Here is a 12,796-nt window from a genome sequence, read left to right as displayed (position 1 = left end):
GAGTGTGTGTGTGTGTGTGTGTGTGAAGAACGCTGATGAGATATGAAATAACCAGTAGCCAATTGAATAAGCTACCCTTTTGGATTTATATATTTGTAAATCTGACTCTCAGTGCCTCACCAACCATGAACCTCACCGCACGTCACTGGTGCAGACTGTTCACCTCCAGCAGAATGAAAAGACCCTCTAAATACAATGAAGGTAGTTGCTGTAGGGACTTAACAGGAATTTCCTTGTATTTCTGTCTTTTAGCTAAATATTAGTGTGCAATCCCCTGGAATCCACACTGGAAGTCGACCCTGCTACGATGTTAGAAAGTGAGCCAGAATGTGGATGGTCTTTGCAGGGTCTCAGCGAGGTCTTCCAGAACCAAGTAAGCTCCCTGCTACGCATAATAGAGCCTGATAGGTCATGAAGGGTTTTGAGCATGCACAAAACGTCCATAGCCAGATGGTGGTGGTTTATAGTGATGGTGGAAGTGTATTAGATTCCTGGGTGGAGTGTTGGCTGTGACAGCTGTGGCAGCCTATCCATGACATGGGTCTAGTGTACACCAGCGTGGTATGAAGGAGATCTAAGGTAACAAAACAAACAGTAGTTTGCTGGTGCTAACATGCTAACCAAGATTAGGAGGGGGGTGCTCCAAAACAAGAAAACTTTGATCTATTGCAACTTGAATGGAGGCACAGGGTACTACTTATGAACTGATCAGTGCAGTCCATATTTTTATTGCTTTTTTATTTCCCGCGCACCAAACCTGACTCCCTCTCACCTACTGTCTGAACCAGAATCACCCAAGTGAGTGGGAGTGAACCTGAACTCTTACTAAAATAATTTAACTTAATATCAAAACAACCCTTCAACAAAGTTTGTGACCTTTGAAATTTTGTTGGAATGTACCTCGACTAATCAGAATTTCTAATCTCAGACTGCTCCCAACTGTCTGCCAAACAAAAAACAAAACCTCAAAGCTGCTTTTTGTTGCCAACAAGCTCTCTTTTTCTTACGTATAAAAATAGACCTGTGCAATTCCTTTTTCTGACCAGGTTACCACAGAGGAAACAATATCCCAGCGTTAGGGTTAGGTAATTCCCCAGAGTCGTTGCCTAACTCCCTCCACATTTCCGTCGTAATGTTCTAATTGTCTGCTTCGAGCAGAAGACCCACCTCACAGGAAACCCAAAGAAATGAAACGTAAAATATTTGCCTTACCCCAAACAGGCCCCAGCAGAACAGCTCGGAGCGTCGGTACTGCTGCCTTGGCAGACTGAGCTTTACTCAAAGTCAGGGATCAAAGTGAGTGTACTTGTGTCTTAAGTTTCCAAAATCAAGTTGTACTTTAAAACAAGCTTAAAGCTCCTAAAGTAAATTATTCAAAGTAAAATGTCAGCATTTTTTTTCCACAGTAGTCCTTTATGTCACCTCTCAGATGTCGGATCCCCTTGCATCAACATAAACCCCATAATCACAACAAGTCTGTCCACAGCATTCTTTACCAAAGCCACAAATGAAATATTCACACATGACACATGGGAAGGAGCTCCAAATGTAGCGATGATAAAGGCTTGAAAATGATACCCTGGTAAGACAAAGAACAGTGCTGATTCAGTCACTGAGGCCGCAAGCAAAGACTGTATGTCGCAATCCTCATCTTTAACCATCTAAGCTGGACGTTGACTGGTTCCTCAAACACTTAGGTCTAGACAGGCTGGAATATTTGGATTAAACGGTGAATAAAAGCTGTGTGCTAACCTCCAGGTCTGACAAGTGAAGCCAATTAGGAAACGACCTAAATCGGAATTCTCTCTAAAGGTAGCTTCTCACTGGGCTGTGACTATCTCTAGTTGGAGACAAGAAATTGCAAAGAAATACACACCTTTTCACTTGGAATCACACTGAACAGGTACCTTTGCATGAACTCCTGGTGAAATTTGGGCCAAACAAAAACAAGAAATACATGTCCAGCACTGTAGAATTACAAAAAAACTACACTGAGAAGGGTTCAAGGTGCCTACAATGACTCTGTGACAACAGGGAGAGAAAAGCTGTCTTGCAGATTTTTTTGAACATGTTCAAAATTCTGCGACACAAGAGCAAGGCCCTGTGACTCATTCAGGGAATTTGAGAACCTTCGCAAATATTTCGAGACATTTTGGAAACTCCCTCTCTAATGCTGTACGCATTTGGTCACAAACACTTGCAGCCCAGTGAGACACAGGCTTAATAGGCAACAGAAAGCAACCCACATGACTGAAATATGAAGAAAATATGAAGTGGGTTAGAAAATGTTAAGTGAAATTTAGCCCTCACTCGTCACACCCAATTTTACCTAAGACTGGAACGTCAACGATGCTACACTGGGGTCCACAGACCCAACTCTTTACATGTTGATGCTGGATCAGAACCCTGCAGCATCAGTTTTCAATTGGATACTTTAACAGTGCCATTTTTGGAGGATTTTCACAACAAATTATTTAACATCTAATGGCAAATTCAAAACTTTTATGTAAAAGAAGCAAAAACAGTCAGAACTGGTTGGTCCAAAAATGCATCGACAACAACCAATCTCATCGCAGAGAGGGGGAAATATGCAAACAAGTACAAGGAAATATCGGTGAGAATCAGACTTTAGCTGCTCTGCCCCCATTAACACGTTTTGTGAAACAAAATGTCTGCTGCTGCGAAAAAACTGAGATTTATTTTCTTTAGCAAAGTGAAGATTTTAAAATACTCCATTATTATTTTCTTGTTTGTTGTTTCTAATGCTTTCATTTTTGACTTTAAATACTGTACGCTAAAACAATCACAACAACAATGGCTTCAATGCAGATTTTTGTTTTTCTTTGTTTATATATTTGTTCGTCCTAACAATAACAGAACCTATCAAACCCATGCTGTGCCACAAGGTGGTGAGAACGTCCACAATAACGATATTTGTGTGTTGGTTGTTCACAGCTGCAGGACCAACAACAGAACAAAGCCATAACCTATTAAGCATTATCTTCCAGTCTTGGTCCTGGTCCAGTCCTGCGTGTTTTAGATGTGTCCCTGCTCCATCACATGTGAGTCAGAAACATAAATACATCATCAGATTGTCAGTATTTTCTACAGGAGCCTATCAAAGCATCAATTTCAACCAGGTGTGTCGAAACAGGGAAACATCTGAACCATGCCGGCCAGTGGGTGCCAAGGACCAGGATTAGAAAACACCGACAGAGTAGCCAACACCTCATCCCGTAAATCAGTTCTAAGGTCGTCTTGTTTTTTTTGTCACTGAGAAGTAAACTGCGTGCAAAAAAAATCAATAGGCTCCTTAATGTTTAAACTACAGAACAAAGCTACCGTTATGCCTTTTTGCTTCCTTCTCACTGTTTTTCTTCACATATGCATCCATATCTGTATGTTTCACTGTTTTTGTCCGGTTCCTGGAAAAGAAGCCTCCCTTCCCCTCACTTTTTGGCTGTACAATCTGTGGTTTTTCCAGTGCATAGCTCTAAACCTCATCTTCTGTTCAGAGTTGATTTAGGAACCAAAGCCAACAGTTTGGACTAAAGTTGTCTTTTGCCTTTATCTTTTCTGTGTGAAACTCGTATTTTCAACTTACCATCTTCATGAAAGAAAATCTCCCAGCATTTGTGACCTTTATTCACTTATTCAGTTTTGATTTATTGATTTATTTACATTTTGCCTTAGGACTATCTGGTCCCCTGGAGTTACTCTGGTCCTTCTCCAGCAGTAACAGGGTCAGAGTTGCAGTATGGCATCTAAAGCCTGGCTGCACGGCACCAAACAGCTGCCGGGGAGAAAGCATTGGTATGTTAACATAGCAGGGTTAAAATAGAAAGTGAGCTGCCTGCGTGTGTGTTTACATGTGTGTTTGTGTATAAACTAACATGCGATGAAATGTCAGAGCGTTTGCCGCACCTAATCTTTACAAGCCAAAGTTGTTGTCCTGAAGGTCTCATTGGTATTCATCTATAGGGACGTGGGTCCACTCCACACAATTTATTAAATCGCTTCACAGTCAACAGCTTTTCTGACCCTGAATCTAGAGCAGCCCGTCCCTGATCCGCTGTGGTCAAGGTCAGCGTTCAGCATCTCAGCTTTGATTAACTACCCAATCCGGCAGCCTCTCCGCTGCCTGGGAGGATGAGGTGAATATTATATCAGCTCCTACCTTGTGACATGTTCAGCCCGTTTCCTCCACACTCTGATCCTGAAGGCGCCTCCCTCCCAGCCTGCCTGCTGCCTGCAGTCTGTCCTCAGCTCTGCCTGTCTGTCTCCTGAGCAGGCAGGGAGAGTGGCGTGCCACGGCTGTTCGGTGATCACCACCGTGCAGCCCCTGCCATAACACAAGCAGGCTTTGCTCGTGTGTGAAAGGGAGCACCGAGCGAGGAGGAGCTTGCAAACATGCCTCCTGTCCTGCAGGACAGACGGTTGGGAGGGTAAGGCTTTCAGACTTCCAGAACCACACCCACTCCATCCGACTGCAGCCAGGCAGAGCTCAGAGGTGCAGCCGCCGGTGAAGGCAAAACCCTGGGGACATAATGTCAGAGTTTGATGCTTGTGGTAAGTTTTAGGGAAAAGTCACATGATTTCTGACCAAAGTCCCATCAGGTACCATCAGTAAATGACCTCCCTGTGTGAGAAAGTGTAACTCTACCCCCCTGTGTTCCCTGTGGTCCCTGTGGCGTGTCCCCTCTGCAGTGGGTGGGGGGGCTGGGTGCCATCCATGGGGGTCAGTTCTCCTGCTGAGTACGTCTCGTTCTGTTTGGATCCTCTTTCAGCATGATACCAACATCTTCCTCTGACTCATCATGATGCCAGGACTGTTTACGCTACTCTTTATCATAACAGTGACACATGTGGTTGAAAAAAATAAATAGAAATTGCTTTAGTACAGGGGGATGTTTATCAGCAGCTGATAGATGGTTTGCCATAAAAGTTTGCACAGCTAAAGTAATTGGATGATAAAAGCTCGTACGCCTGCAGCTAGGCCATGTTTTCATTTATCCACAGAGATGTTGCTGCCCTGCTTCATGGGTAGACGGAAATAACAGAAAGTATCAACTAAAGTAACTTTAGTGATCTCTTCTTGATGTAAGATTTGACATTTTAGGTCAGTTTGTTGTCAACTTTCAAAGCACACGCCCGAAGAAAAGGATTTGATTTTACCTTCCTTGCTCACCAAATTCTTTTTTATATATGCAAATTACAAACAAATCCAGAATTGGTGCAGCGGCATGCTCAAAACAAGTTGGGAGCTAAAGATTTAGGGAATATAGAGGTAGCAGTCCTGAAAGTTTCTACAGATGTCAGATTGATCAGTGACATTGTTTGGAAACAGTTTATCATGACCACAGCACTGAAACTTTTAGCAAATGACTCTGGCTGCTTGTACTCTTAGACCTAACTGCAGCTTTTGATACTGTTGACCACAGTGTTGGTATTTCTTGTTTACCACACTGAGTTGGGATTACAGGTGCAGTGTTAGATTGGTTCTGTTCATATTTGATAGAAGTTAATGCTGTTAATGCTGTTCACTTCAGCACCTCTTTCCTGTGGGGTTCCTCTGGGCTCGATTCTCGGACCTCTCCTGTTTTCACTATACCTGCTCCTTCTTGGGGTCTGTTCTGAGAAAACATGGCACCTCCTTCCACTGATATGCTGATGATTGTGGTCTTGGCTCCCAAACTTTGGAAGGATCTGCCTTCTACAATTAGACAGGCTTCTTCACTTCCTGTTTTTAAATCTCTTTTAAAAGCCCATTTGTTCTCACTGCGATGTAACCCAGTGTGAGTTGATTTAGTCTTTTAATGGCGCAGTGTTCACTGTTTATTTCTTTTTGTTTTATTGCTGTTTTTACCTCAACCTTTGTCTTTTATATAATTATTATTGTACAGCACTTTGGTTACAAAATGTTGTTTTTAAATGTGCTTTATGAATAGATTGACTTGACTTAACCACAGAGCTCCCGGGACATGACAACATAAGCACTGATGCACCAAAATACCATCAGGGACGAGGATTTTTCTACTTTTCACTGATGAGCAGGGTGGAGAATGTGAGACCTGACCTCTGTTGCAACTAAAAGCAACCTGAAACATGAAGTCATCAGACGCCAGAACACGTGTTTGTTGTCCTTGTACCCGTCTGACATGAGTGACACAAGAACTCTGCTGATTTAAGGCTTCCTTCAGTGGGAGGCAGCTTCAGGTTTCATTTCTGGTTGCAGCAACAGAGTAAGTTGGATGTCCAAGCTGCTCCCAAACCCATTTAAACAGACTGATCCCAGTGACAGGGCCGTTTCTTAAAGAGTGTTGCCTGGGGGTGGGGTCAAAGGTCACACATCAGAAAGTAATTTCCAACTCTGGTCTTTATTGTCTGAGATGTCCCCCTAATTTAATTTTGCCTCTTTCCAACCCTTTTTTACATTTATTTTGTGTTTGTTAATTAGGTTTAAGACTAATTAAAAGATTATTAATCCACCGCTTTTTGCTTTTTGCTTTTTGCTGTGTTTTAGAAAACCTCCCAACTTCTCTGGCTGTGAAGTTTGTAATTGATTAGATTTAGGTTTAGAAAATGAACTATTTTCTTTTTTTTTTTAATGGAAAGTTAGCATCTATCTGCACTAGAGCAGATATTGTTATTTTCTAACTTTTTTACATTTAATAGTTAGACAGGACTTCTTTTTTTTTTTTCTTTCTACTACTTCCTGTAGGGGTTTCCTCAGTGGATGATCTCCCTCCATCTCACCCTATTCCACAGCTCTTCCTCTCTTGGCCCCCAGTTTTTTGCTTTCTTAAGATCCACAAAGACAAAGTGCAGCTCCTTTCAGCCTTCTCTCTCTATCTCCATCAACACAGCTCTCTTTCTCAGTGTGAAACCATGCTGCTCCTCCTGATCAGCACTTCTTAACCTGGCTTCAACAACTCTTTAACATATCTTCACGGTACAACTCATTAACTTTACTTTACTGCTGAGCAAGTGTACATCTCCTAAGGCTAACAGAACTCTATTTCCCATCACTTCAAGCCTGCGTAATCTTTAAGAACTGAGCAGTTCTCAAAAAAAAAGAAGTTGCCTAAGTCACTGCAACCAGAGTTTTTGCCCTTCCATGAATGGAAAAGAAATTAGCAGAGGATGGTCCTTTTCCATTACCAGCACACATGTGACTCAGAGAAGGGCTGTGGTCAGACTGAAGGGAGAGATGGAGGAAAAGAAAAGTATTTATTGGAGCAAAGAACTGCTGACAAGCTGACCACATACTGCTGAGAGCTTGGCCAAAATGCAAAAATGTTCTCGAAGGCAGTCTCAGAGATACGATTTAAAGCTTCACCATATAAGAAATGTGGTGAATGAATTTTGTTTGGAGATAATTTAAAATGTTACTTGAAAAATGAGCTGTCAGTTGTTGACTTACAGACATGGCGTTTTAGGCTGGCAAAGTAAAATGCTGAAAGTAGGAGCTGTTCGTCTTCAGGACGATCGTTTCTTCCTGTTTCGCTCACAGAAGCTGCTTCTCCTGAAGGAAAATGGTTTCAGGTCAACTGTAAAGATTCAGGTTCTGCTTTTAGCAAGAATCACAAGATGTTTCTGCAGCAAAACTCCATATTTTTGCCTTTGTTTTTACTCTATATTAATATCAGTCTTTGAGGAGGACATTAAAGACAATCTGACAATAACACAAAGCAGATGGAGGAGCTGGAAGCAGTTTTTGGTCCACTCAGAACTCTGTCCCAGCTGGCATCGTCTCTCACTCAGGTTTCGTTATGTAAGTGGAGTTGCTGTTTAGGAGAGCTGTGCCAAGGCATAGCTGGCTACTGAACCAGTGTAGTCATGTAACAGCGATGTATGAACTGAAACCAATCAGTTACACGGAAGGCCGCAAACGCACAACAACTGTGGTTAAATATAGATGGGGATTTATTAAGTGAGAGGAGCTAAAACTCACTTCAAGTCATAGAAAATTGGGTCAAAACGCAGAAAAAAACTGCAGTTTTACAACAACTTAAAGCGATAGGTATTCCAGCTTGGAGTGAGGTTCTGTGAAGAAGTTATGAACAATTAATATCTTACCTGTTGTAGATAGCTGCTTGAATGGCCTTACTTTGGAGAAATAGAGTTTAGTTGGCTGTTTACATTGCTGTCAGTTTTGCGTGATAGTTACGTAGCATTCTGTGGTTATTTGAAAGCACCACGAGTAAAAGCAGCAGCAGCAGCCAGCTGTAGCACTTCCAGCTCGGCCAGGACCAGGACTTTGCTTTTAGCAAAGTGTATTCAGACCAGCCATTAGCTCATCAATCTGGTTAGAAACAAACTCCCTTTCATTAAACCGAGGTTGTTTAAAGAACGTCTACAACAGGTAAGATAATGAATTTTCAAAACTATTTCATTGACCCCCACTTTAAAATAGTTGAAATATCCCTTTAAATGTGTGGAAGATAAATAGTACTAATATTACAATACATTTCCTCTCTAAATTATATAAAATAAATAAATAAAAATAACAAAAAAACATGATATCAGTGGAAACAGAATTATACCTAATATAAAAATATGGTTTAAAATTGCTTCTTTCTAAATCAAACCTTAAATATTTCTGATGATTCTAACTTTTTTAACTGGCTCATCTATAATTAGTTTAATTTGCACACCTAATGATGTGTTGGATTTCTGTGTTCATGTGGAAATGTTTTGGGTTGTACTTGTTGAGACTTTGAAACAGATTGTATTCTTGTAAGTGATCATTTTTGTAAAATAAAACAGTAAATAGGACCTCGGCAAAGGTTACTGCAGGTCAGTGACAACACTTTGTCAGGCTGTCCCAGCTCAGAGAAAACATTCTTAAATAAAACCCACCTCAACACTTGGATACAGATCACTGCTGGGACAAGAAACCATTAATAATGTCGGACTGCTCTCTGCATTTTAAACAGTTTTACCATGTTTCTTGCAGAAACACTTGATAAGGTTGTTCCAGTGTGTTATCATTTTCTGCTCTCTTAATTAATGAAACAAGATGTAGAGTAGCCACTGAAATGCCATTAAATGTAACTTTCAGAAGTCCATATAAACACAGCTATATTGATCGCAGGTTAATCATTGACCTGAATCCAGAGGATAAAGCAGTGGGTCTTCACCCAGCTGCTCTTTCTGCTCAGTCAGCTGGAATCCAAACAGCTTGGACGGCAACATGAGAATCACTTTGGTTCCTTTAGTGTTGTCCCTTGTTGTTCTCTGTGTCCCTGTCCTCTGTGACAAGGAGGAGTCCCCGACCCTGCACCCCGAACCCCCAACTGAAACCTGGCCCCGCTTTGCTCCTCTGGACGACGTGCGTCTCCTGGCGAACAACCTCCTCCAGCTGGGTCAGAGCATGAGGGAGTTTGCGCAGAAGACAAAGGGGCAGATGAACTCCATCTTCCAGAAGCTCAACATCTTCGACCGCTCCTTCTACCGGCTGTCGGCGCTGGCCGGAGAACTCAAGGAGGACGAAGAGGAGCTGAAGAAGACCACCGTGATACTGAGGGCCGACAATGAAGTGGTCAAGGACCTGTCTGGCAGCATCAGCTCCAAGATGGAGAGCCTCCTGCAGGAGAAGAGCCGGCTGCAGAACAAGGTGGACGGCCTGGAGGAGAAAGTGAGCCGTCTGACGCTGGGCCTGCCGCTAGCCGAGATCAGCAGCCTCAGGGTGAGTGACCCCAACAGGCTGGGGGAAAAAAGTCATTCAAATCATGCAACAGTAAAATCTGAACATATTAACTCAAATTAGTTTGAAGAATGAAGAAAAGGAAAAGTATTTTTAAAAAGCAATGTCTGCATTTTCATTTTCTGTATAAATCTATCAACACAACATGACTGTTTTGTGTGCAAGCAAATGGCTTGTGTTGCAAATTGTTGCAACATACGGTGTTAATTGATATTGTTGTATTTTAACTGAAAAATTAGATGGGAACTGACATTGCTGTTAAGCCGCCTTCTCACTAGACAATAACCACACTACGCTCTTCATAACCTTCTGTCAGGAACCGTGGAGACAGAGGCGAACCCAGAACGCAGACTCATAGTTATAAATAAAAAAACTAATTTATTAAACTAAGAACCCAAACGAAAACAAAAAGCTGACGAGGCAGCAAAAACGAAAGGAAAAACAGAACAGAATCGAAAAGAAAAGAATCGGGACAAGACTGCAAAAAACAAAAAACAACTAACAACCAACGACCAACGACAAGCAACAGACGACTAACACAGACAATGAACGAGCGACTAGTGGGAGAAATGACCGGGTATTTGAGTACTGAGGATAACGAGGTGAGTGGGAACAGGTGGAGTGATTACAGAGTCGGGACAGGTGTAGATGGGCGTGGTTAACAGGCAAGTGAGTGACTGGGGAAGGGTGAAATGAAACATGAACATGAGACAAAACAAAAAGCAAATACAACAGAATAGAAACAAAACAAAAACCCAAACCAAATAAAAATAAAACAAACAAAACCCATAGAAAAACCAAATCACCGCACCTTCACAACCTATTAGAACAGCAAATCTGGAAAACGCCCTTCATTGTGAAGGCAATTATAATGCTGGTTTTCGCTTAGTATTCAACCAAACACATTTTTTCTGTTAATTTCCCCATCCTCAAGACACCCTTCTGCTCCCTCATCCCTCAGCTCACTCCATAGGGTGGCTGGGCTCAGTCGCAGAGATAAGGTGAGGAGCACAGTCATCCAGGGGTAGCTGGATGGAGGACCGGACGGACAGACAAATGGAAGGATTTACGTAGTTTTTAACAAGAAAATATATAATATGCACAACTTCAAAAGCAAAAGCCCTGTTTTTTTGACAGAATTTGTATATAAGATAATAACAAAAGTTCATAAAATATTAGCTAGTGTGCACATATTATATTGTTGTGAGCACAAATAATCATTATGTTTGCTCATGTTGTGCTTACAGAAAGAAAACAAATTACTAAAAGCACTTCAATGGTTCCGTAGTCAGCGCTCAGAGTATGTAATGGGGATGAATCTCAGCTACTCCCACACCACATTTTAGCTCAACATCTGTAAAACTGGCTGTATTATACCCACTTCATGTTCGCTAAAGTGGATTAGCTGTGGCGGCCATCTTGAATTGGGTCAGCTTCAAAAGCTAAAGTTAGATGTGCTACCAGTTATTACTTTATCCGTTTGCATTTGGTCTCCCAGTGTATTTTTACTGCCATGCATATCCAGAGTATTGAACTGTAGTTTTAATGGTACGCCCGATTCCAATTTTTACCCTGAGCAGGATGTGATCAAGAGCCAGGAGCAGAGCATCTCAGAGCTGCTGAAAGCTGTGGCCGAACAAAGTGAGCAGCTCGACCAGCAGAAGCTAAAGATCAAGACTCTGGAGAAAAAAGTGAGTATCTCCAACATTCCCAAAGCTGCAGGGTTTTTCTTATTTAGAAAATGAAAAACACGAGCCCATTCCTTTTGAAAACTTCTAGCATTTTTTTCTAACTTAAACTTATTCACTCAAAAATGTTTTCAGTTTGCTGCTGGGCAAAACGCCTTTTTTCCTATATTTCCCGAGATTGTCTTACCCGTGTTCAAGTTATTCTGTGGGAAAATGGTGTTGCTCTGTCTGCGTTTATAGAAAGATATTTTAATAAAGTTATGTGATTTAAATAAATTTAATATTATTTAATATTATTTAAATTTTATATAAATAAATTTGGTGCCGTACAATTTTGAAATGTTTGTAGGGAGCCAAATTCCTGGAGGAGCTGTCTTTTAATGAGTTCAAGGTTGAAGACTTTTTATTATCCCCGAGGGGCAATTTGTTTTATAGCCAGTAGTCAAAAACACATTTAAAAACTCATTCATATATGGCAAGACAACATACTAAAAATCTAAAACCACAACTGCTCGTGAAGAAGCCTGATTGTTGCAGGGACCAGTCAAGTTTTCAGTCTGTTATTCCTGCAACTTGGCAACAGCTACCTGCGTCCGGACGGGGAGCAACCTGAACCCACAGAGGAGTGGGTGATCAGGATCGGTCTGGCCTTTTTCACTAACTTCTCCTTGAGTGGGTCGGTGAGGTTCTGTGGGGCTGTGCCAGCAATTTTCTCCACATCCTGACAGTCCCCAAGAGTTTGTTCCTCTTCTTCCACGTTCAAAGTCCAAACCAGCAGGTGAAGTTAAAAGTGAAAAAGGACTCAGTAAAACATTCTTTTAAAAGAGGAATCCACTTTAAAACCACAGAGCTTCCAATAGAAATACATTCTCTGATGAGTCCACATGCAGGTCAAAGGTCAGCCTGTCATCAAGAACAGCTCCCAGGTATTTATATTGGTGCAACATCTTCACCGTTATTAGTCACAGGAAAGACAGCTGAGGAGTCTTTTCTAAAATTAGTGACCATCTCCTTTGTCTTTGAGATATTTATCTTTAAGAAAAATGTGATGCTGTGGATACTGGCTGCAACTATTGTGAGTATATAAAAGAAATAAAAGGGGTAAAGAACACAGCCCAGAGGAGAGCCAGTAGAGGACAAATGGACATCAGAGAGAACCTTGTTGACCCTCACCGGCTGGGACCCAAGAGTTAAAAAGTCCACAAGCCAATATATGAAGGCAGAGTCAAGACCATAACAGTACCGTAGTTCCTCTGTTAAAATATGGGGTTGAATGCAGTTAAAAGCAGATGAGAAGTCGATAAAAAGCAATCACACAAAGGTTGTTTGTTTTTACCTTCTAGGTGTCTTAAATCATATTTAAAAGAGTTCTGTTGCATCCTCCACCCCCCCCACCCCC

At 41.6% G+C, this 12,796-nt stretch overlaps 2 protein-coding genes across 3 annotated transcripts in view; one reads left to right on the top strand and one right to left on the bottom strand.

Moving 5' to 3' along the window:
- Nucleotides 1-4,317, bottom strand: part of LOC108238347 (KN motif and ankyrin repeat domain-containing protein 4-like) — a 16,552-nt gene extending 12,235 nt beyond the window's left edge. The window contains exon 1 of the mRNA XM_017420363.3: nucleotides 4,178-4,317. Coding sequence (XP_017275852.1) covers nucleotides 4,178-4,187 — 10 coding nt within the window. The 5' untranslated portion in view covers nucleotides 4,188-4,317. The remainder of the gene's footprint in view (nucleotides 1-4,177) is intronic.
- Nucleotides 4,318-4,473: 156 nt separating this feature from the next.
- Nucleotides 4,474-12,796, top strand: part of LOC108238231 (angiopoietin-related protein 3-like) — a 13,503-nt gene continuing 5,180 nt past the window's right edge. Inside the window, exons 1-3 of one of the 2 annotated variants that reach the window (XM_037973011.1) lie at nucleotides 4,474-4,569; nucleotides 9,266-9,691; nucleotides 11,290-11,400. In XM_037973011.1, coding sequence (XP_037828939.1) covers nucleotides 4,561-4,569; nucleotides 9,266-9,691; nucleotides 11,290-11,400 — 546 coding nt within the window. In that variant the 5' untranslated portion in view covers nucleotides 4,474-4,560. Of the gene's footprint in view, nucleotides 4,570-8,616; nucleotides 9,692-11,289; nucleotides 11,401-12,796 lie in introns of those variants that run through there. The other variant, XM_017420184.3, reaches the window with a different exon arrangement.

This window comes from Kryptolebias marmoratus, linkage group LG20, assembly GCF_001649575.2.
Source record: "Kryptolebias marmoratus isolate JLee-2015 linkage group LG20, ASM164957v2, whole genome shotgun sequence".
In the NCBI taxonomy this organism is placed as follows: Eukaryota; Metazoa; Chordata; class Actinopteri; order Cyprinodontiformes; family Rivulidae; genus Kryptolebias; species Kryptolebias marmoratus.
Note: the sequence above shows the minus strand (reverse complement) of the source record. Positions and strands in the feature narration are given on the sequence as shown.